Source organism: Cylas formicarius, unplaced genomic scaffold (assembly GCF_029955315.1).
Source record: "Cylas formicarius isolate icCylForm1 unplaced genomic scaffold, icCylForm1.1 PGA_scaffold_4__25_contigs__length_36172078, whole genome shotgun sequence".
NCBI lineage: Eukaryota > Metazoa > Arthropoda > Insecta > Coleoptera > Brentidae > Cylas > Cylas formicarius.
This window is the reverse complement of record NW_026844334.1, coordinates 15,614,408-15,640,469: the sequence shown is the minus strand read 5'-3', so window position 1 is coordinate 15,640,469 and position 26,062 is coordinate 15,614,408. Positions and strand designations below refer to the sequence as shown.

Sequence of the window (26,062 nt, the reverse complement as noted above, 5' to 3'; positions counted from 1 at the left end):
ATATTGCATACAATTTAATTAATTCTTTATTGTTAACTAAGTAAGACATACTTAAGGCAAAAAAGAATTCACACTTTTGTAGAAGGTTTCTTACTAACTTAATTTCAATAACTTGTTTTTTGACAATTAAATAAAGAGACATCCAGACGATTTAATTTTTGTTATAGCGACTGCATTATTTAAGCTGTGAGTCACTTTGTATATTGGGTAACATTATTCAGCAAAGCAAACATACTTTGTACGAAAAATAAAATTATAAAAATTAATAGAGCAGTGACTTCTATACAGCCCCGTCAATTTTTCTCACGTTTAATCAGCAAATCTCAACTATATAAATATACCTAATTGCTAATAATTGACAGTTTTATATTATAAATGTGCGACCTACTTCCCACGTCCCACGAGTGCTATACACCAATCGGAACATAATATTAATTTATTCCAAACAAACATGTGGGAAATCAATAAAAAAATCCCCGTACTTCCTGGTGCAAGTCGGTAAAATACAAACATATTTTTATTGCCATATTTCAAATTCATAATTGCTCACAAAATAAAAAATGTTTGTTGCCCTAGCGATTAATGATTTTCGCCTTATTGCGGCAAAAAAATAATTCTAAAAATTCTTGTTCTCAAAAAACAATATGTCCATGTTGCCGCCAAATTGCTTAGTACATTCGTTCCATGGCTTATTTAAGTAAAAACTGTTATATTCGCATTCCTAACGGATCATCTCACAAATCATAAATCTTCCGTATGAGTTCCGGCTTGAATCTAAAGAACTCTTTCTTCCTATTTCCGCACTTTTCAAAGCAAGAATGTTGAGCAATTTGAAATATTTCTAAATGTATCCCAAGTAAGACTGATCAACTTCTGAGAGTACGTACTACAACTTGTTTATTGCAGATAATAAAAAAAACCGTTTGTTGCAAATTTACTGCACCACATAGTTGGTCAGTTGCCCATGTGAATCGATTCGAAAATGCTTCCGTTTAAAAACCAGCACAAGATTATTAGCCATTTAAATGTACTTGACATCTTTCCCCGACCGCATTTATAATAGGTTTAACTGTGCGGTAACTGATATAAAGGAACGACTATCGAAGCAGATTGAAACTATTAAATAATCCGAATGGCGAAACAGATTTATTAACGCTATTTGCAAACAACCTTTTTTATGTTTGCTAATAACGGCAGATAATAATAACGTTATTCGTATTAATAGATACAAATTGTATACTATCTTGCGACGGGTGAAAGCGTAAATACACGGTTAGATTTTCTATTAAGATTGTCAATCAATTATTTTAATAGATAATCAGAGTGGACAGCCGTTAAACGCCCAAAATTGATGCCGCCATTGTCTGGATTACTAAATAAGCTTAACAACGTGTACAGTCGAATATCCTGGTTTTCCCACTAGCTTATTTGTTGGACCTGAACTAAACTGGTTTACCTTTAGAAATAGATATCAGCATCTGAACCATTCCAATAAGGTTTTGGATAATCTCATAATATTCGGTTTGACTGACGATTTCGTGGTAGGCAAACTTTTCTAATTTTTTTTTTTAAATGCGTAAACACTTGCGTTATGATTTTGAATGTAATAAGTGCGAGTACACATTTTAGGGTACAAAAATATGAAGAAAACTTTCTGATCCTCTAGTGATCGAAGCATCATTATTGCACAAGAATATCCCTATAGCTCAGTTTTGAAATACTAAATATCGTTTTTTTGCATTTGAATTAGTTAATTAAAAAATAAATTAAAATAAAAAAAAAAACTCGTAGTTTTCTTTTCGGAACATATCGTATTATCGCTAACTAACTAAAAAGTGAACTGCACCGGAGAGCACGAGTTCAAAAGTGGAACTAGTTTAAGAATATGAATCGGGGGTAGCGAGCGATACTATCACTAATGGGTTATTCCGGTTTTAGAGGCGAACTTGATACGGGGAGCGAATTCGAGAATATTTGTCTTGCCACAATGTTAAAGCAACGTCGAGACTTTCCCAAAAAATATCGATACGGGGCGTAAACCGATATTTTCATATTCAGGTCGAATGTGATAGCTGCGGTTGGTGTTGCTATAAGAACATAAAGCTACAAATATTAAATAAAAAGGTTAGCGGACGCTCAAATCATTCCTTTAAAGGGGGAAACTGATTCTATTGTATTGCTTTTCGGCTTTTCGTATATTAAATAAGAAATATTTCGATTTTAAAATACAATTTACAATATTACTTACTAGGCGACCTGTGACGTGACAGTCAGAACTAAAAATGTCAAAAAACATGAGTATTTAAAATTCATGGAAAATAATGATTAAATGAAATTTACATATTGCTTCGTCTTTTTTTTAAATGTTTTTTTATTCGAAGCGATTATAAATAATTGTTTTGCTTCTATTTGTCTATAGTTACTGATCTTTCAGACAGCAAACCAACACTACGCAGAAGTCAGCAAATCGAACCTTTTCCAATAACCAATGAAGTAATAAATTTTATTACTGAGACAGATAATATGACTCAGTCCAAGTTTCCAGCTTGATTTGCTCGATAGTGTTTTTTCGATAACCATCTGAATAAGAAAATCAATAATCAATAAAAAATAAAAATTCAAAAAATATTTGGGTTACTAGCGTGTTTTTTTTTGGAGATTTGGAGATCATGTAAATATTTAGTTGTTAACGGATTTTAGCTGTTGTTTAGGCTGTGCCGGCATTTTCTATACGTATAACACCCCATAAAACGTTTCGACTAAAAATGAACTCTATTCTCTTCCGAATAAATAAACACACTAATCATAATAAACACACAAACAAAAACACAAAGTACAATACCCTACTACAAACGACACGAAAGCTCCGCGCACGGCTACGTTATGGACAAAAACATAATATCCCAACCGACACACAAACATTAACGATCGATGGGTGCAATGAGTCAACCCTCGGCCACGTACTGTGCTAACACGTTATACGAGACATAAACGGGTGCAACTGAAAACGAAAATCCACACTCGGTTACAAGAACGACAATCATCGGAGAAATGGTAAGGTCGGCCTCCATACCCGTGGTCGGAGCCCGTTCATTTTGCCTCGACAGAAAATTCAATCAGGACGGTACACGGCGGATGTTAACTAGGCGTAGCCTGAAGTATTCTGAACTAGAAAACAATCACTAAAAGGTATCCAGCTAGGTTTCTATATTGCTGATTTTTTTATGGAAGTATTCTGAGCATAGCGAACAGAATAATAAAATCAGATTTGTTTTCAATTTATTCATTGAGAACTATTTCAAATTCTTCAATTTACTTATATAAACTATCTCAAATTAGTCAATTTAATTAATAGATTTTTTTATTAATTTTTGGAACGAAAACACATTAATTTTGCATCAGTTACCAACGAAAAATCTTGCTCTCTGATAGGTTGAACGCTGCCCCCAAAATCGAGAATTTTTGCAAAAAAAATGCTATAAAAAATAACTTTTCCTAGTCCTTTTAGAATCAATTTAAGGCTAGTTAAAATCATATTTTACGTTAAATTTGCTGATTCCTTGAACCACAACACTATAGCAGAGCTATATGAGTCATCAAGAAAAGCACATTCTAACTATAACAAAGAGAGAAAAAAAGAAAGAAAAAGAGAAAAAAATGTTAATAGATGTTGGATAAAATCGAAAGATGAACATTTAAAAATATTGTCCATCATACAGGGTGGTTCATAAAAGCGTACCAATAGAAAACAGTTTTAATCCAATTCCACCAATATATGTTTATATGACACATTGATTGTTTTTGAATTTTAGTGCGACAATGCTAATTTATGGAGGAAAAATAGAAAAACACTTTTTCCAATGATCTTTCAATCTGTTGCATTTATAATATTAACTTCAACAAATTGAAAAAAATAAACAAATTTTTCTATAATTTTTTAAATGGAACACTGTATGTAACTAACTACTTCGTCGTTACCACATTTTTTAAAGAAAACTAGTTTTATACTCAATGTTTGTCACGTTCTGTGGGAATTCCTGTCGACACATTTTGTTTGTCAATAACTATTTTATCTAATTTATTTTATTAAATGATATACAATTTTATGTCAAAAAAATATGAAGCAAAATTATAAACATTAAACAAGCAAGAAGAAAACATTGGGTGTCTAACCGATTAACATCGACGATCCATATTTTGTACTAGACTTTTAATTTGTGCCTCATCGATATACGTCCATATTTCCTCCCTAATGTTTTCTACGTTGTCTGAAGAGGCAGGTGGGAATTGATGATCTTCAACTAACTGTTGTTATTGGGTTAAATTTATTAATTTATTTTCAATCAGAAATAAAGACAACATGCCGAGAAAAGATGTGCCTATGCATTGACTTAAGACTAGTAGTGTTGACAGGATTACCCACAGAATGTGATAAGCATAACTCGTTTTCACTTAAATTTGCGAGAAAATTGACTTTGAAGTTGACCGAAATTTTAGTGGTGCGTTAATTTTGATGCAAAGTTTATTAATAAATACAATATGCAATAAAATAATGGTCTTTCTATTCGATCAAAATATTATTTCGATAAATTAAACAAAACAACTTTGAAATCATTAAGATTCACGCAGTTTACGGGAAATTTAAAAAACGCGGTTTTATCTAACATTATAATAAAGTTAAATTATATAAACTCGCTTAATTTATGTGCGGACACAGCGAAACTCAATTAAACACGGCAAAAATAATCGTCTACTGGGCATCCAGTGTTTCTCAGGGTCGTCAGAAATGGCCAAATGCATTTTCCGTCACGTTCTCGTGAACTTGGGCTACATTCGGAAGGTCGCCGTCGGCGGGTCGGGTTGTGGCCTCCGGGACTAACAGACCTCAAAATATTATAGCCGAACCAAATATGTACTATTAAAATACAATTTTAACTGTACTCACGTACGTAGAGAATTATTAAATTAATCAAGTTCATATGTTTTCGGTAATATCGTTAAGCCTATAACGCCCCCATCGTAAAGAAAGAGCAACGTGTTCTGTTTTGAATTTATTCGCCTCTCCCTTAAGTTTTTCGGTAAACTTTTACTTCGCAAGTACTCATCTCTCGCCAAAGTAAATGTGTTTTGCCGGTAGCAATCTAGCCTGGCAGTTTTAACGAGTTTTAGGAAACGATTGATGGCCTCGATAACTAGAGGGTAGGTATACATTCTCGCAAATTCGATCGAACTCACGAGACACTACGCACTGCTAATATTCCCTTCGTCCATTAAGTAAATAAAATCTTAAATTTTATATACATTGAATAAAAATTATCTGCCACTTGCCTCCATACGAATAACGTTGTGTCAATTGACCAGTCAAATGACCGAAATAATTTTAAAAATACAAATATGAGAACTAAATGGAGTGGATATTTTTATTGGAATTCCCCGAATCGCTAAGTATCTTATTCGGGTATTTTTTAAAGAGGAGATTATAGGTAAATTGGACATCACAAACGGATAATAATTTATTATGAAATAATGACAGATAACACTCTACAATTGCAAGAAGTTATTTAAAACATTTTGATCGAATTTGAGCAGTCAATTAGTAAGTGAGCTATCAGTCCCAGTGGTTACGAACATAGTGAGGGGCTAGCTACGAGGCTAGCGACGAGATTAAATGCACATGACTTTTGAATAGGGAAGTATTAAAGTTTTCTATTGTATTTAGTTTTTGCCTTTTTAAGAACCAAAATTCGAGGTGAGGTACTAGATAATAGAATATTTTGCAACAAGTGTGGTAAGTGATTACTCAATCAAAATGTTTACCAAACGTGACGCATACTATAGTTTTTCACACAATTTTGCAAAACAATGCGAATACGTTTATTGACATGACCGCAAAATTGATAAACATAAAAATTCAAGCCGTGGGTAATATCTCCGAGAACACCTGATTGGTAATATCCTGAAAATGTCCGAAGTGGCTCGCAACCGTAGGAAACGAAATTGATGTCGTAAAATGACACATGCTAAATCGGAATTTTTTGAGAAGGGAGTAGAAAAACGGCATTTGACACACGACTTTGGAAGGAGCGGAGCGAGTGCTTAATAAACGAGTGACTTAAAAAAATTACCATACTTTTTCTAGGAACATTAGTTGTTGGATACACTAACATGACCGTCGCTATCCGACAACATTGTGGCAACTGATATATTTTTGGGTTTTGTCTCCTACTTAAAATATCGCTAAACGTATTCCTTTACTGTAGAATACGCGTTATCTCTTATTTCTCATCTCGTTGAAAATAATTTGCAAAAATTATAAACCGATTTTGAATTACCAATTTTTGAAACTATAAATTAGACTGGTTTTAATTACAGTTAAGGTTATTTATACGCCCATAACCGGTTATATTATTTCTAATCTTGCTTGTGGTCATAGTAAAGTAATCCTTGGTTTACTTCGGTGCACGTACTTTCATTTGATTTTAAAATATTTACACAGTTAATTATAATCCAAGTCTCTCCAATCTCTCTCAATTTACATCACCGGCATAACGAAAAGAAATAATAGTGAATTATTTATGTTAATAGCAAGCTACCGTAAAAAGTGTGAGAGTTTTTGCAGCGTCCCAGATAAATAGCCCATCGGTATACGTTTGCTACCAATTAACTTAATATCAGCGATAAATATTCTTAGGCGTTAGACACGTTCCATTGAACATACTCGATATTAAAATTGGAAAAAAATTATATTGAATTTCGCTTCATATGTTATCTCACGGATCATCGAACAATCGCGTCAGATCCTGGATGTCACTGAAAGGGAACGACGCTACTAACGCATTACACATACAGCAACAATAGCGTTGATAAAAACCAAACAGCACCTATTTGTTGCGAATTTAACTAAAAAATAAATATTATTTCCAGCTTCAAAGCAAAATAAAATTTTATAGGACAACTGAGAAATAAAATTCACGTTAATTCTCAACCTTCAACATATCTTTGCCGGAAATAAAATGGCCGAATCAGGGGAGGGAACAGATAAATTTTGCGCGGATTTAACAGTCATTTCGGTGTTACCTATATACTATGTAAAGCTTCGCAAGGGATGTCAAGGGCTTAAGTAGGTAACAAGTAAAGTCAAAATAAATAAATGTGGATTAAGGTGTCTTATGTAACCTGGTAAAATTTTGTGACCACGAAGAGATCTTAAGCTTGTTGCATTTTATTAAACGAAATATTTTATAATACGCGTGTATCATTCGTGTATTAAGTTGGAGATCTACAATTTGCTACCGAAAAACAAAAATGACCGAAGCATTGGTATGGTCTGTTCATAGATATAAGAAAGTGACCAATTGCTTTTGAATGGGATTATCCAAGGGTAGTCATTATCATACAATGCAACAAGATTATTACCTAAAGTTTCCGAATTTAAATTCAGGTAAAATTGTGGTCCGTAATAGAAAATAATTTTATACCTAACTGTGTTTAATATTCTTTGGTTTGGTATACTAAAGTTTAAGTTTATTAGTAATCATTCTTATTTCGTGTGTTGAATCGTGTGCGAATTATTCAAAATATGTGCGAGTCTAGTGTATCTCCCGCCCAAATGTAGAAAATACTATTCTATTGAGACTAAGGAAGTTATAAACAATGTTTATTTGACTCTCATTGAACGTGGTGCCAGCTAGCAAGCATCTTTAGAAGAAACAGCCAGATTGACGAAAATTCCAACATTAACTGTATGGGAAATTGTGAATAATTCCATTTCAGCGATAAAAAAAGAAGCGATGCTGACATTTTCTCGAGTGTAGATGAAAGTGATCAAGATATAATACGGCGTAAAATTTACCAGTTATACGAGGAACAAAGCGTGCCTACATTAGATATCTTAATTAGGAGACTTGAAAAAGATCAAACCGGTGTTAAATGTGGCAGAACTAAGGAAAAATTGACAAAAGGCAAGTTTTAATGGAATCTTTTAGAATTCGGAAAGGGCGACTGGAATATCTAGAAAAAATTAGGATTTACAGAAAACAACAAAAGCCAATTATTTACTTGGATGAAACCTGGTTCGACACATATGATACCCCGGAAAAGGGTTGGGTTGACTCAACTGACTAAGTGTAAAACAAACGCGAAATCAAAAAGAGGTAAAAGAATAACTATTTTGTATGCTGGCTCTAAAGATGGTTAGATTCCAAATGGACTTTCTCTGTCTGCGAAAAATATTAAAGATTCTTCTCTGGATTACCATGAAGACACCACCGCTGATTTATTTGAAAGTTGGTTTAAAAACAAACTAGTTCCAAACATTCCTCCTAATAGCGTAATTGTATTGGACAATGCAAGTTATCATAGTAGACAGTAACGACAATATCCTCAAACTTATAGAAACCGAATAACATCCCTCCACAAAGTTGGGCCAGTTCTGTTAAACATATAGAACAAGCATAACAATCGTATATGCATATTGCAAATAATATATAGAACAAATAATAATTAGAACAGGCGATGATAGCGATGGTGATACTGATATATTATATGTGAATAATTTTAAGTAATTTAAGTAGGTAATAACAATAATTTATAATTTTATTTGAGATTTAAACATAAATACATACATAAATAAATAAATATTGTTTAGTATATTTCCTAACAGAACCCCAAATAATTAAATTAAATACGTATCATAAAAGCTTAAAATTTTTTAATAAAATAAGAATAGCCAAAAACTTAAATAAAACGAGTATTTGTTGAACTACGTTTAAGATTTAGAACCACAGAATAGAGATTAATTTAATTAATAAAAATCCGAGAGTCCTACTAAATTTGTTAGTGCATTAAAATTCCCTTATTAAAACTCTTAGATATTAATTAGATATTAAAACGCACAATAAAAGTCACCATCGTCTGCTATTTTACTATGCGATGCGTGAGAATTTTAAACGAATAGACAACAATCAATCACCTTTTTGATTTTAGATTATTGATTATCTTCGAAACAATAGTCAGCCTATGCGCATTGTGAGGGTTTTTGTCACGACATAACAGTAGTCAATGTCAGTGGTACCTAGCGCTGCCCATCAGGTTTTTACTGTTTCAAACAATGTAAGTTAAACAGCGATGTGTCCTCGGGCGATATGAAAAAAAAATCAATCTGAGATTGAAGTTTTTCAACACTCTTTTGACATTTTGATACGGCGCGTTTTGATATTGAAGTGTTGTTTGCCGGCCTTGAATTTTTTACAACCTTTGTAACAATTTGGCGTTTGAAATTCATGTTCGGTGATTTGGATTAGGGCTAAATTTTCGAGAAAAGTTCGAATTTGACGTTTTATCTTGATCAGTTTTTCGTCAGTGAAAATGCGTGTGTCAAATAACGTATCCGACTAAGATAAAGTTTAAAACGTTAAATATCTCAACAAATAAAAATGAAAAGATTACTTTCTTAATGCGTAAAAAATTAGGAATTTAAGGAATAACAATATTTTAGAAAATATTACTTATCGTTTTAAATTTACCTTAACATAATTATAGTATATTATGCAACAAGTGCGGTAAACGGCATTTGACTCACGAGTTTATTTGACCCGAGCGGAGCGAGTGTTTAATAAACGAGTGACTTAAAAAGTTTACCGAACGTGTTGCATACTATACATTTTCTACGATCGTTAGTTTTTGGGTACATTTTCGCAAAACACGAGGCATATAATTCACTGACATGACCGTCAGAATTGACAAACGTCAAAAGTCAAGGCGTGGGAAATATTTCCGAAAACATCCGATTGCTCCCAAACCCGTGCCGTAAAATCCTGGAAATGTCCGAAATGGCTCGGATCCGTGGGAAACGAAACTGACGTGGTAAAGTGACGCTTCCCGCAGGCTAGATCCGTGTGTAATTAGATATTTTACAGACGGGAGTAGAAAAAAATATTAAAGCGAAAGCTTGTGGAGTAGATAAAATTTATATAACTCTCATTTCATCATGATGGCCTGTAATCGTGCCCTATATGACACATCATTAATGAATGAATCTTTCTTATCTTCTTACTTTCCACTCATCTGGAAATAAGCGACAATTAATAATTCACATTCGATGTTATTAATTCCGATATTATATAATATTATAATTCCAATGATGACTTACGTAAAATTAATCGAGCAAAATTGTCTTTTGTAGTTTTTGGAAATGATATTCAGTTTGAAAAGGCAAAAAAAAAGGATTTTTAATAAAAGTTGAATAGATAACTAAAATAAAGTAATTTTTATTAATTAATAAGTTTTTGCTACTGTTTGTCAGGCGAACATTTTATTTTGTTGCTGTAATGTGTAATTATTGATATTATTATTAATCACGATCATAAACCAAAAATCAAATTGAAAAAGCAAGGAATGAAATTTTCACTCATAATTTCCGGGTTAAAGCTTTCTTTATATTGGCTGAAGCTGTTTTAGTATTTTATTTAATAACTTGTCCAATCCTTTAAGATAATAAATTCACTGATAAAAAAGATTACGTTTTTAAAGACTAATAAAAGCCAACCAACGAATTGATAGCTGCTACATACCTAATCATAACATCGAAACGCAGACCACAATATTTGTAGGAAAGAGCCTTTGTCAACGCCACTACACAAACACATAAGGAGACACACACCCTATTTCATCCGGGAAGATGGAAAGCCGGCTTTAAATTAAATATGCCTTCTCGCAGGTGTAGCCGCAGAGTGTGCCTATATGTACGTACGTAGTTTGAAACTCGATCAATTAGTACGCAAGTGTTGTTGTTGCCCGAATGAAAAATTGTCTGTGTAAAATACTGATTATCCGCTTCGAAGCGTACGCGAGTTGCGGAGCAGACGGGTTTCGAGTTTCCATTACGTTTATAAGACGCACTTTAATAATTAACTAATTTAAAAACTCGCCACTAGCAAACTAGTATCTTACCTTGTGATGTCTTCAGTACTGACTGCCCTTGGGGTACCAGGAGGGTGGTGAAGGGCTAAATTCGAGGAGTGCACCGAGTGCACCGAGTGAAGAGATTCTGCGTATCCATGGGATGCTTTGGTGGCTAAACAAAAAAGAAATAAATTAGGACTTAGGGTGGTGGTTACTCCTTTTTCATAGTTCTTAGAGACAAATGATGGACAAGCGGGGTGCGCCAAAATAAAATCGGCAAAAATAAACTATTGTGTACTAATGTGTATGCATAGGGGGGGTCAACGATTCGGGTAAAACATCACCGAAAAATGTTCGACGACCTAAACGCCATCTACAATAACGGGAATGACGCGCTTTAACAATGGGGTTTTACATAGCAAAATTACCTCTTTTCGTTGCAGAGTAATGAAACGTGGATCGCCCTGAACATAAAATTAAATCAATGTAAATTTAATGAATAATCCTGGATGGCTGGGATTGATGTTTACCTTGCTGATGCCGGACTTAAACCAACCAATTCTTAACCAATAACTATGTATCCCCAAATCACACAATTTTAAAGTCATCGGTATTTAAAATGTATCGTATTAATATATAGTACAGGCGATATACGCAATTTCATTAATAAAATGACGTTTATCCATTTTGCGTAATATATAGTCATTGCTTTGCCAAAGTTTCAACATCTTAATAGGCACAAGTAGAAAATGAGAACCAATAATGTAAAATTTGAAACTGACATTGGCGAACTAATTTGCTACCTGTCATATAGGCGTCACGTTTCATTTCACTTGTAATAGTTATTGATATAATTTCATGACAGTATTAATGAACAACATTTTATGAGATGCTAAATTCCTGTGTTGCTGGTTTTTGGGTAATTAAAGCATTTAACTTCTACTGGATAATCGTATAATTTGATTAAGCTTTATAAGTGAATTATTATATAAACATCATTATATAAATAAAATATTAATTTGATTTTATCTTTTGTGCGTATTGTGCGTATTCCAAGAAATAAAAGAGTCTTTTTTGAAATAATACTCTTGAAAAAAAAGATAACTGTTCAATATCAAATTTTTTTACATGGTAGAAAAGAAATATTTGAATATAATATAAATTTCAGAATATATGAATTTTGCATACGCATAAATATTTAAAGAAAATATTGTTTTATCATGAAATAATGGGCAATTTCAGTAAATGATTTATATAAACGAGCAAAAGAAAAACGAAAATCCTTAAGAGGGGAACCTCTTCTTCTCTTTTGTAAACATTGTCTCATTTTCAAAAAGATTATTTAATACTGTTCAATTTTTGAGCCATTTGTGAGTAATATAATTTTTTGGTATCTCAGCAATTTTTAAAAACAAGACAAATCTGAACTCTTGAGAAAATGGGCGTGAAATTAGACTTATAACTAAGCTTTTCAAAATTACTGCTAGACGAGTCGTATTTGAAACGCCAAATTAATGAATAAATATATCAATTTCAAATACAAATACAATAACGTATTATTAAATGTTATATTTGAAAGTAATATTCATTAAACCATAGACACTCCAACTATATTGAAGGGCAAATATTTATGAAACAATGCATTGTCGATAACCTTCTGTACATCGCATTCCGTAGATGAAGTTTAACATCTTCAGGCGTAAACAATTAACAAAATAGGGTAAATTCTGTTCATAGATATAAGAGAAAGTGACTAACTGAGACCCGGGCAAGCTGTAAGAATGAAATATGGCCGAACAGGTCCGTACTTTGCTTAGAATTTAATTATTTGGGGTTTTGTTAGGAAAGATACTAAACAATATTTATTTATTTATGTATGTATTTATGTTTAAATCTAAAATACAACTACAAATTATTTTTATTACCTACTTAAATTACTTAAAATTATTCACATAATATATCAGTATCACTATCGTCTGTTCTAATTATTATTTGTTCTATATTATTTGCAATATGGATATACAATTGTTCTGCTTTTTCTATATGTTTAATAGAATTTGTCCAACTTTGTGGAGGGATGTTAAAAACTACTGTTTCTATAAGTTTGAGGACATTGGAATTAACACGGGGAAAAACATTGTTACGACGAATGGCAGATTTCAGTTAGTGCCAAACATGTTCAATGGGATTAGATATACAGTGGTAAGGTGGAAGCCTTAAAACTGTATGCCCTAGATTTTTTGCATAATTATTATCAGTTGAGTCAACCCAACCCTTTTCCGGAGTATCATAAGTTTCGAACCAAGTTTCATCCAAGTAAATAATTGGCCTTTGTTGTTCTGTGTAAATCCTAATTTTTTGTAAATATTCCAGTCGCCATTTCCGAATTCTAGAAGATTCCATTAAAACTTGCCTTTTGTCAATTTTTTAAATCTAAAACCCATGTGTTGAATACACTTCCATAAGGTAGTTCTGCCACATTTAACACCGGTTTCATCTTTTTCAAGCCTCCTAATTAAGATATATAATGTGGGCACGTTTTGTTCCTCGTATAACTAGTAAATTTTACGCCGTATTATATCTTGATCACTTTCATCTACACTCGAGAAAATGTCAGCGTCGCTTCTTTTTTTATCGCTGAAATGGAATTATTCACAATTTCCCATACAGTTGATATTGGAATTTTCGTCAATGTGGCCATTTCTTCTAAATATGCTTGCTAGCTGGCACCACGTTCAATGAGAGTCAAATAAACATTGTTTATAACTTCCTTAGTCTCGATAGAATAGTATTTTCTACATTTGGACGGAAGATACACTACACTCGCACATATTTTGAATAATTCGCACACGATTCAACACACGCTGTATTACACACGAAATAAGAATGATTACTAATAAACTTAAAGTTAAGTAGTATACCAAACCAAAGAATATTAAACACAGTTAGGTATAAAATTATTTTCTATTACGGACCACAATTTTAACTGAATTTAAATTCCGAAACTTTAGATAATGATCTTGTTGCATTGTATGTTAATGACCACCCTTGGATGATCCCATTCAAAGGCAATTGGTCACTTTCTTATATCTATGAACAGACCATACCAATAACATTGATTTACTATTTGTCATCTATGTTTACCCGGAGTCGTGTTAATTAGGGTAACGAATAACCGGGCCACGCTTTTTCCTAAATTACAACCACGCTGAAAACCTACTTGATCGATAAAATTCAAGCGATTAAGGTTATTTATTTGCCACACATCTGCGAAACCAATTTCAATTAAGTTAAGAGCAACGATGCTCCCAAGGTCGAAGACAAGGTGGAGTCTCGGGTGATTTATCGTGAAAATGTCATCGGAAGTTCTGTGCCCCCTCACCGCCCGATCGGAAACGGAAAGTTCGACTAAATTATGTTACGCGTAAAGTCGTATAACCCATAACTCGTTGCTGACCGATAAATTTCTATCAAAAAGAAATAGTGAACTATGTTGTTGCGAAAAGTTCGCATAGGGGACGTGTACAGGGTGTTATGTGTTTCCTTGAATTCGAAAAGATGGAAGGACGCGGTTTTTATATTACTGTTTATTTTTGGGGCGAAACAGCAAATAAAATTGTTATGGTTTTGTTTCTGAAATAAGGATCGTCCTGGAACCGAAATTACGTTGGTGCAGTGGCGCACTTGATTTTTTGCAGCATCGTCTGAACAAGGCAACTGTTGAGCTAATGAAACATTATGCGGAAATTAATAAATTCATACTAAATGAAAGTAAAACTTTTCCACATGGAATTTAAATAGGAGTTTATTAGTAATCTTCAATGAAAGCACAATTCCGCAAAAATGCCGGAGTTTATATAGACTAGAGACTCTTGAACTGAGGTGGCTTTTACTTGATGAAAATCCATTTATCAAAATAAATAAGAACTAAAAGTTCAGATTTTCACGAAATTATATATTATGACATGACAATTGTTTCGACAAATGTCATAATATATAATTTCGTGAAAATCTGAACTTTTAGTTCTTATTTATTTTGACTAGATACTCTCCTGGTTCGAACGGGGTGGATCACATTCTCAAAAAACTTTCTGTTTACTTCTTGGTTATATGGAGGCACTGCCATCAGGTTTCTTTTCCCTTAGTAAAAATGTCTAGTCCTGTCTTAACTAGGCCATGATTTATTACGGGGTGGGGGGGGTTCCCCAAGTGCGGAGCAAGTCTTAAGGATGCAGAAACGCGTTTTTTAAATGCACTATAACGGACTATATTATTTCCACAACGTGACACTTCCTAGTATGTACATACTAAATTGTGCCACTTATATAACAAGCAACTCTAATTTTTATATGGTCTCAAAAAACTCAGATATTTAGTAAAATTTAAGATCGAATCTTAACATACAAATACCTAAACACCGACTGTCTCTTACATCAAATAGTCTTTTTGGTGTGGACCTTAAAAATTAATAATAAATTGCCGATCGAACTGAAGGAGATAGCTACTCAAACAAAATTCAAATACACTCTTAAAAACAATTAATTAAATATACTAACATAATGATATATTAAATACATTTGTATTATACTGAAAATATCCAACTCTTGTAACTCAAGTCTTATGGAAATAAATTCATCTTTATCTTTTGAATGAAATAAATAACCTCTATATGTATGGAGAAGCCTTCGTTTTTTAACGAATACGTTTTGAGTGAGTTTAATGATTTTAGACAGAATGATGGTTGAGAACTAGTTGACAGGCCTCCTAACACCAATATTGTTAGAAATATGTGGGTGTTTAAAATTAAAAGAGATCAAAGCGGCCAAATTGCAGCATATAGAGCTCCTTTAGTGGCAAATGGGTTTACTCAGAAATATGTCTTACTGTTTAGTCATGAAAATAGAAAGAAATCGTGCTAAGAGTTTGGTTTTTGTAATATGTTAGTCAGTCCACCTATGATAATCTAATTTTGATAACTTCAGGGCATCATACATATAAATACACAACTTTTATCCCATTTAACCGCCCTGTATCTATATTCGTCTAAAAGTTTCCCATACAATCCCACTGTTATTCATTTTGTTTTAACTTTTTTTAAAATATACGAGTAGCATTTAGAAAATAAGTTTCACATTTCCACAGTAGATCATGGTTAAGAGTAAAAATTCAAATATTTTTTTTTACATGAAATACACTAAAAGAAAAATACCACTAACCACCGTTATTTATAAATAATTTCTGAAAATCTTATGTCTAGTGCATAGTACTTAGTAACTCTGAAAAAAGAAAAATCCTCGGAAAAATCATATATAACCTTCTAAGTCAGTAAATTAAGTTATTAACCGGAACATTTACAAAAAATATGGTTTTGTCAATACAAAAATTATTTGGAACTATTTAGAAATTAATTATACATATTCTTTAAGAAGTATTTATGACAACTACATCACAAAAAAACAACAAAAAATTTCCACTATATAGGTAAGTAAGTAAATTAGTCATACTTCTCTTAATAAAGTGAGGGATATAGTAGATAGCTTCATTTAATAGAAAATCAAGGATTTTATTTTAAAATTGCAAGTTTAAATTTTTTACCCACTCAGGGAGTTTGTTATAAAGAGGCAATAATATTTTTTGCTAGACAAGCTATTAATTAAGATTCAGTAAAAACTAAACATCTGGGTCAGAGATATAAGGTAACTCAAGCTTCTTAGTGATGGACCTGATATTCCTTTAAAAAAACTTTTTGATACTTTCGTAAATATGGCGAAAAAGCAAAAATGTTTTTTTTTGGGATGTTACTATTTTACTATTTTATTTTAAAATTTGGAAAAAACTGCGAAAAACATTCTTATCAGGAATCTTTGAGCTTAACGGTTTGACAAAGTTTGCCGTTACAAAAATACGAAATCACAAAGAAACCGTTTATATTGTCAATAACAATATACGAGCTGAAAAAAAATAAATTACTCACATAATTGCGGTGAATACGAGGTATCGGACGCGGGGGCGTTGAAGGCACTTTCGGGTTTGGCGACGATGAGCACGACGCGGTCTTGCGTCGTCTTGAGCGTGGCGACGGCCTCTTCGTGAGTCACATTTTCCAGATTCACCTCTCCTTTCTGCAATTCGAAATTCATAACCTAGTGCCGAACATTAGTCGCAAATAAAAATCGGAATGCCAATTTTGGATTACATGACATCTACATTATCCAAACATTTTGGGAAGTGTAAGTTGAAGTATTTTAATTTTCATTCGAACATTTGAATTGTGGGGAACTATTATAATTATGGTTTTCATATGGAGGCTGCATTTAATTTTATTAACCTTTTTATTGGTTAAAAAAAATACATTCCGGCTAAAGAGTCAACAAAATACACATTTTTAAATAATTGGAAAAAAAACCCTAAAATCTAAACTTCAAAATATGTGATATATTCAGTAAATTAGTTAACGTCGACAATAAATTACTCGGTAATGCAACAGTCACTTATCTAGTATTTAAAACAAAATAATATTCTTTGACTTTTTTTTTTATTTTTTATATCGTAGAAAAGAAAATACCGTGTAACATCTATTTCATATAAAATAAAGTTGATGGCTTCAGAGGCTAAATTAGTATTTAACTGCATAACAACATATTGAAAAAAAATTATGTGCAATCGCTTCTGCCTACCAGATAACCAAAAAGAATATTTGTACATGAATTATCCGAAAAATTTAAATTAAGTACTAAAAAAAAAACAAAGACAGTCACAAAGAAAACTTTAAATTACCCACAACTCCATTAAAAAGTTTTTCCATTTAATATTTTTCCCACAGTTTTCGAGATCTACAGGTAATCTCAAATCAAGCGATCCCAATCTCAAATATTAAAAATTTTAAAAACATTTTCGAGCACATTTTACAACGACAACACAAAATTCACTATATAATAGTGTTTGAACTAAAAAGCTTAAAAAATTACGTTTATAAAAAATGCAGGTCAATTCAAAAACACTTTAATTCGAGGTTTAATTAGTTTTAAATCTTCTATTTATTTGTTTTGTCACCTGTTTTTTTTATTAACAAATAAATAGTTACTTTTCCAAAGAAACTTCCACAACCTACTGTAATACTTTTTATAAAACTTCTGACTGCAAGCTCTGAAGAAGCCAACAGGATTATTGGCGAAACGTTAGCAAGTTCGTGTCAACAAAAACCGACGAAGGAACAATCCAGAAGTTTTATTTAAAAAAAACAGTTCTTTACGGTGGTTACGAAAATAAAAAAAACTCACCACAGCGTCTCTGACGGCCACCAATTTGTCACCAACAAGCAGTCGACCATCGACCTGGGCGGCACCGCCGTCCATCACCTTGGTGACGTAAATGCCGTTGTCACCAGGGATGTGCTGGTTGCCGATCCCGCCGGCGATGCTGAATCCCAACCCCTTATTTCCCTTTACCAATTCGATTTCCATTAGCCGCAGGTGACGCGGTTGTCTACGCCGTCGCACGCTCTACAACAAATCGACGACAAAATACGATTAGTTTTGTTTATTTGTTTAACCTAAAAGTTGTGAAAATGTTAGACCGCGAGAGTAACTATGTGTATACTCTCGTGATCAGTTAATTGTTTTCAGGGACGACATGTTAGTTCAACTTTGCGGTTTTCATTATTTGGCTATTGTTATCCTACATCCTACATTTACCTAATAATATACAAAATATTAACAAAACAACGGATAATATTAAAAAAACCCAAACTCAGTCGCTAATAATGTTAGACCAATGCTAGGTATAAACCTCGAAACCAATACCTTCTTTTCTTCTACCAACTTTGTTTTTTTTTTTATAGATAATCCATTCTAATATATTAGAGACCGACGGTCGCGTCGATGAATGTATTAGTGTTATTTTACAAAAATGTACCCAAAAACTAACGGTTGTAGAAAACGTACCATGCAACACGTTTATTAAACTTTTGAAGTCACTCACTTATTAATCGCCCGCTACGCTTGTGTAAATAAACTCGTGACTCAAATGCCGTTTATCCCACTTGTTGCCTAATATACTATTGTAGTTGTAACTTTTCTTGTCGGGGATAAAGGAAGAGAGGATATGAGACACCTCGTATACACAAATTTGGCTGGCGAGTTAGTGTTGGGACTGGTCAATTGACCACTTCTTTATTAACTTGTCAAATTTAAATCATAATTGTAGAGTGTTGTCTATGATTATTTAATAATATGTATTTTAAAATAAATTATTATAAATTTCATTGCATTTTAAAAATTATTTGACACAATCCTACCTGTTATGTGGGGTCAAATATTCTAATAAATCTATGGAATATTTGGAATATTATTTGCCCTTCCGAAAACAATATTTGTGCTAGTAGTCATTTTCGGGGGAGGCGATTCGAAATATAAACCGAATAACTTATGGATTTTACTAATGAGCATGCTGTCATCGAACTAATTCGGGATATTTGAATTCTGCGAACGGCACTACGGGATTTTACGAATTTGAATATTTAGGCACGACTAATTAACATACCCATATTAATTATGGATTGATTAAGCTAACTTAAGTTTTGCCAGATTCATGGTAACCTATTGGAAATATTGGACATTTTTTACAATAAAATTGCAGAACAGACTATACAATTCTCATATTCTAGGCATTATTAAAAATTACAAATTTTACATTGCACGTTAAACTATTATTCCTGTCTAGTTTCGATTTGCCTGTGTTCTCTATGCGTGAAGAAAGGGAGAAGGGAACTAACTGTATATAGAAGGATCGCAATAAGATTTACTGGCACTGTTGCCAAATTAACAAAAAGAAGTGGAACAATATACTAAGGAAATAAAGGATTGTACGAGTAATGTCAGTATTTTTATGTATTTTCTATGTCTAAAGCTAGATTTTTAGCCATTTTCGTGAAAATACCATTTATTAAACACTGTTTTTGTGAAACTGTAAAATCCTCATACGATGTACAGGTAAGTTTATTTGGTAAGACATACACAAATCAGCAATAATCTTTCAACCCCAGACTTTCTTTCCATGTCTTCCTTTCTTAGCATTTCTTAGCATTGATTGAGTTATAAATCATTATTGAACTGTAAAACTTAGTGGTCTTAGCATATTCCAGTGGAATAGTATTGTTGTATGATGCTCGTCAAGGGTCCCAAGAGAGCCTTTAAGTTATTTACTCTTTGTGTCTATAATTTTCGGCCGTGGTTGACAAAGTTCGTTCTTGCATATGGAGAGTGTTTTTCAATATGTTGCGCTTTCTAAAAATGAGAAAATTATTATTCTCAATGTGTTCAGAGCTCCTCGCAACTAAAACTCAGCATTCGCAGTAGCAAAAATAGTTGATATGTTCGAATATGATTGGAGCTGCACAGTCAATAATGAGGATGAAGGATGAAAAAACGGCCATCAGAAGAATCATACACTCGTTTTACTTAAAAAGAGAAATACTTACCTTAGACAAAATAATACCTGAAATGAAAAATGTAAAATGGAAAATTTTAAAGGTTTGAATTTTCGTTACGGAAAAACTCTAATAAAGAAAAACGAAATTATCTGCTGCCAATCGCGATATTTGAGAGCAATCAAACAGTTTCGAAAGGAAAAGGATATATTATCGGTCCGGAACCAAAGTAAATGCAGAATATAACGTTGCTAAAACATGGCAGGACAAAAACTTAAAAAGTGCGTGGCAAGCTTCCATATAATTGGTATGGGCGGAAGTAAAAGGTTTTGTAGTAAGGCATAACACCACTTAAAATGAGGGACGTTGAAAACCTCTTGCAAGAAGAAATAAAAACAGTGGACTATGAAAAATGGAGTGCTGACTGAAATAGAAGAATGCATGTGGGAAGCTGATAACATGCTATGGAGCTCATTATTTCTCTGGATTCCAACGGCTATAGTTCATCTTAATCATTATAATATCTCATCTCAATAATTATCATTATGTGTTAGAGATATGATGTCATGCACAGAGAATTAATGCCATAAATCCCGAGCAGTATTTCAAAAACAAAAAAAAGAACCATTTTTTGAGTTGTCGTTTTTTCCAATTATTCGCAAAATCAGTGAAGTAAATTGCTCAAAACCAAACACATGTATAATTATTATATTTATTATTGTAACAAACTACTTGTTAAAAAACTAACCAAAACTTGTCGTTCTATTGTACGCAAATTAGTGTGGGCCGAATTTAGGAATCCTTGCAACGCATCTGCAGTTTACGAACCTTTAAGTTATCCACCCTGTTTAATAAAATTTACATTTTATTACCCTCTCGCGCTAAGAAACATGCTACAGAATCTGCTGAACACGTTCCAAGTGAGTTAGAAATTAGGTACGCTTCTTCCAAGAATTTTTAATCCCGAGTGGTAATTTTCTACATCGCAAGCATCCAATTTACTAATATGCATGGGTTGTACATATTTCGGATGGTGGTACATATTTCGGATGGTTGTACATATTAAAAAAAAAGCAATATTCGTGTACTCCGACCACAACTATAGTGCTTTTACAACCAACCCCGTGATTAACTTTGCCTACTGTTTATTACTCCAAAACCCCAACCCAACCCTTATAGAACACCCTGCCGAGCAGACTCTTACCCATAACCATTGCAGAACCGTCCTAGGAATTTATCTACCTACACTAATAAGCGGGACATAAGTATGGTAAGTAAAGTAACAATTCATTACGTTATATTTCATTACATTTCCACATAGAATCATCATTAATGTACAAAATATTAAATATAATAATAATAAAGTATCAGTCAGTTACAAAATCCTCACTATCGCTACTGGCGTCACGTTTATTAATTGTTTGGATCTGAAAATCCATTTTCTTCAAAAAAATACGCAACGACTTTTTGGCACAACTAATGTTTAAGTCTGTCAGTACTTTTTTATGCAGTGCTTCTAGGGTTAAAACACTATTCATTTTATAAGAATCATAGATTATACCCCTAATTAGATCTGCTTGCTGTTGCTCTTTAAAAACTCGCGAAGTACCCAGCATCATCTCTCACTTTCCTCTTCACTATCCCATTTGCAACAATTTTTCTTATAGTTGACTTTTTTATTTGCAGAGGTCTTCTAAACTGTCATTAGGTTCGACTACCATTTCCAATTATGCGTTGTTTTCCATGTCTTCTTCTAATAGGGGAACATGTGCTTTATTCCACGGTCTCTACATTTTAAAATGTTAAAAAAAGGAACCTTCAAAAAATGTTTAATTGAAAGATTCTAATAAATATTTACCTATATTCTTATGACGTACCTTTATGTACCGCGAATATAATTTATAGTCTTAAAAAAGATTGTAGTTGTTTACAAATCGAAGAACTATGTAAAAGACACAAAAACACAAGAAGGAGAAGAATCGACAGGCACAGACAAAAATGATTATTTTCAAACTTACCTGGTAAGATAAATAGAGTACAGGTACTTACCCTTAGCCTTTGAACTATCCAGTGAAAACAGCCTCGCAGGGTCAAAGCTCGAGAATCAGGTAAATAAATACGTACTTACTGAAAGGATCACAGTTAAATACCTCCGTAATATATACGAACGTATTTCAATTTAGATTAAACTCTTAAGGACATATCAGCTGATGTCAAAATAAACGCTTCTACTTATTAAATCAAATTTAAAACGGTCCATTTACGTTTCAAATAAAAATTTCAAGTTTCTACAAATATTCGTTACGATCCATTTCAGGAAAGACTTGCTTATTGCTGAATAAACATCTATTGGGATGGGTCACGTCACTATATTTTTGGTCGTATTATATCAGTATCGTGCTGCCGCATAAACTCACCAAGGTGACGGTGTTTCCCGCCCGTTTCAGGGCTTCGACGGCAGCGGCGTGCGGCACGTCGACCACAGCGACATCGTTAACGGCTAAGATGGAATCGCCGACCTTCAGGCGACCGTCGGCGGCGGCCGCGCCGCCGGCTATGAGTTTGGTGACATAGATAGCGGTGTCGTCACCCACGTGCGGATTGTCGGTGCCGCCGGCGATGCTGAACCCGAGTCCGGCGCCACCCCGTTCCAAGGATATCTCCTCGTATTCCCATTCGTCTTCGCCATTCACCTGAAAAAAGAAAAGATGCTGTTCAGTTTTAAGATTATAAACAAACCTTAAAATTCGTTCCGAAAATATTTGATAACACGAACTTGGGTAATCGCGAGAACCTCAAAAATTGATGGGATTTAGGGGGCTATGCTATTTTCTTAGAGAAGTCCGATAAATTTCATATACAACCTGCACTTTGTGCCACTTGTATTCCAAACGGCAATCTCCACACCTCAACTCGTTTTTCCTTAAACATTTAACGGGATCTGAGCACATTTTATAAAACTACTGCCATAACAATGACACATAAAAACTGAAAACTGTGGAACTGAAGAACTATCAGCGGCCATGTTGGTTGCTGAACGCCGCTACGTATTATTGGTTGAAATCGATAACTCGGGTATTGATAACATTTCTTTCATGGTGGCTTCAAAAGTTCCTCCATTATTAGCATATAGGCAGTGCCTCTATATACCTAGAGATCTTATTTAGCTACTAGAGATATAGAGGCCTTGTCTCTGCCGATAGTACTTTTGACAAAAATTTTGAACGACCTTGTGCCATTCAACAACCAACATGGCCGAGACAGATCGTCAATAAGTTCGGATGTTTTAGTATTTTCTCAAAATATGCTTACAGTCTGAGAACAAGTTAAATGTGTAGAAATCGCTGTTTAGAAAGAAAAAATGACGCAAAATGCAGGTCAGTGGGTGAAATGCTTGCGAGGAAAACCATTACCTTTTCTACACACACAGAAAAATAATGCGTTTTAAAAAGCACAAGAAATCACCTTGTAATAAATCCATCATTTTCTACAATTTTAGTAATCAATTTTATGTGGAGGGTGCCCCGAAACCTACGGAGCTACAAAAATCGCTTTTTATATACAGAGTGGTAAAACAAAGTTACAGTTTTTTAAATAGAACACCTCACATTTTGTTGCTTTATTGGGATAGTCCTGTCAAAGACAAATTCAACTATATATATGAGTATGGGTCTGTGCCGTTTCGAACTTATTAGCGATCATCTTCAGAATTCGGGTTATGTCTAAACCATCATTGTTGCGTTGCTTATTAACTCTTTAAACTTTTTTCCATCTATTATTTTTACGAAAATAATGCAGCGCGGTATTACCACGGTATTACCACTACACACTTTTCTCAAATTTCTTAAATGAGACACCTTGTATGTTATTGGATTTTCGAATAGCCACTTTAATAGCAATTTCAATTATATAACATAGTACGGGTTTCTGGCTTACCGTTTTGGCTTAATTGGCAATTATTTTCCAATAATACATAAATACTTTTACATTTATAATTCAAGAATCTTCTAAATAAGGTCCTTAAATGGAAAAAAACTTAAAAAATATTCACATCCTATATAATACAGTCTTTAAAAAAATATATAGAAATCTACCTGTTGGAAGACACAAACACAAAATTGATAATATTATTAATGTTGACCTTCTTGACATAATCATCGCAGTAGCTTTGAAAACAACAGTAGTTCTCTGTTGTGGTAATATTACTGATTTTTTGACAGGTATCAGTGTATTATAATATTTTAAGCGTATTTTTTGAGACTTCCACTATTTTATATTTATTTTATTAAGTTTTTGTTGAGTCTATTTGGTATAATGTATACGAAAAAGCAAAAAGTTGACCTATTAGAATATTATATCGCCAATAACAAAAGTCCGGCTCTTGCCCTCAGACAATATAGAGCCAAATTTCCCCACAGGCGATTGGCAGAAAAAAAACATTTGCGAAAATATACCAGGCAGTTTCCAGTGTTTTAGTGGAAAAAAAAGGAACCGGAACGGTTTTGGATGAAAATATGTAGCTAGTTATTCTTCTGTATTTTTACTTAAGACTAGAATTTTGCAATATAATGATGGATATCATTTTGCGAAACGTGGCAACGCCGCGTATTTTAAGAAAATATTTTAAATTTGATCATTGCCTAAAGGAAAGCATTATTTTCGTAAAAATAATGGATCTAAAACTAATATATGGATGAATTAACGTTATAAATAAGAAAACCTGTATTAAATTAATGTTGCATGTGCTAGAAACTAAAAAATAGGACTTTCTAATCCAAAGATAGCGTTAGCAGAAAAACAAAGATTTTAAAATCGTTATGTTAAACATTTAAAATAATATTTTGTGATACTTATTTTATTATCTGTGTGACTATAATATTAATGAGTTTCTTTTCAACTCAAATGCAGACAATATTTATGTTTTAATAAGAATAAGAAATAAAAATGTTAATTTCACATGTTAATTTCAAGAAGACATTATTGTAGCATCATATAGCGTCTTATTGATTTATTAAAAAGCACCAATGGCGCATATTCAATTATGCCTTAATAGTTAGCGTTTTTTTTTTTCAATTTTATGTTTTTTTTCAGAGTGTACGAAAATATCAATAACGCCTGCGGCGCATCAATTTTTACCGCATTAGGGCCACTATATTATCTGATGATAAACGCTATGAAAAGCCATAAACAAGCAGTTTATAGCACATGTATGGCTAGCAAACGTGCTGCAAAGTTAAAAACTATTCTCGTTTGAGTATTCACAAACTCCCCATCGCGTGAATAAAATTATTCTCTCCATATACCGATATAGTGGTCCACAAGTTGAACCATTTTCATCGTCAATTCCATAATCACTTGAACATATCGATAGGTAAAATGATACCTTCAGAGATGGAAGATTTCATTAAACTGATCCATACAATTGGTGAGGTCTTGCTGTTATGAAAAAAAAAACTACCAAAATACACATTTTATAATTTTTCAATAAACATGTTATGTTATGTTATGCATCGTTGAACGCGAAAAAAGTTTAGCTCATAGATATCTGTAAGTTGCTTATCATTTCTCAATTATTTTGACTTACTTTTAAAGGACAGTTTATTCTTACTGCATGGCACTTGGATTTATACACTTTTCACGAAATTCTTTTAATTTTTAAGTGTAAAATCAAACACAAGACAAAAATTATCTTCGGATTACCTATTAGTTTCTGTAGTGCAGTTTTTTTTATGG

At 33.0% G+C, this 26,062-nt stretch overlaps 1 protein-coding gene across 16 annotated transcripts in view; it reads right to left on the bottom strand.

The window, feature by feature from the left end:
- LOC132700633 (disks large 1 tumor suppressor protein) overlaps nt 1-26,062 on the bottom strand; it is a 413,177-nt gene that overhangs the window by 25,566 nt on the left and 361,549 nt on the right. For 15 of the 16 annotated variants that reach the window (XM_060668085.1, XM_060668083.1, XM_060668094.1 and 12 more), the window contains 5 exons: nt 22,747-23,022; nt 18,183-18,404; nt 16,877-17,024; nt 11,331-11,366; nt 10,951-11,074 (listed from right to left, as the gene is read on the bottom strand). In XM_060668085.1, coding sequence (XP_060524068.1) covers nt 10,951-11,074; nt 11,331-11,366; nt 16,877-17,024; nt 18,183-18,404; nt 22,747-23,022 — 806 coding nt within the window. The remainder of the gene's footprint in view (nt 1-10,950; nt 11,075-11,330; nt 11,367-16,876; nt 17,025-18,182; nt 18,405-22,746; nt 23,023-26,062) is intronic. The other variant, XM_060668078.1, reaches the window with a different exon arrangement.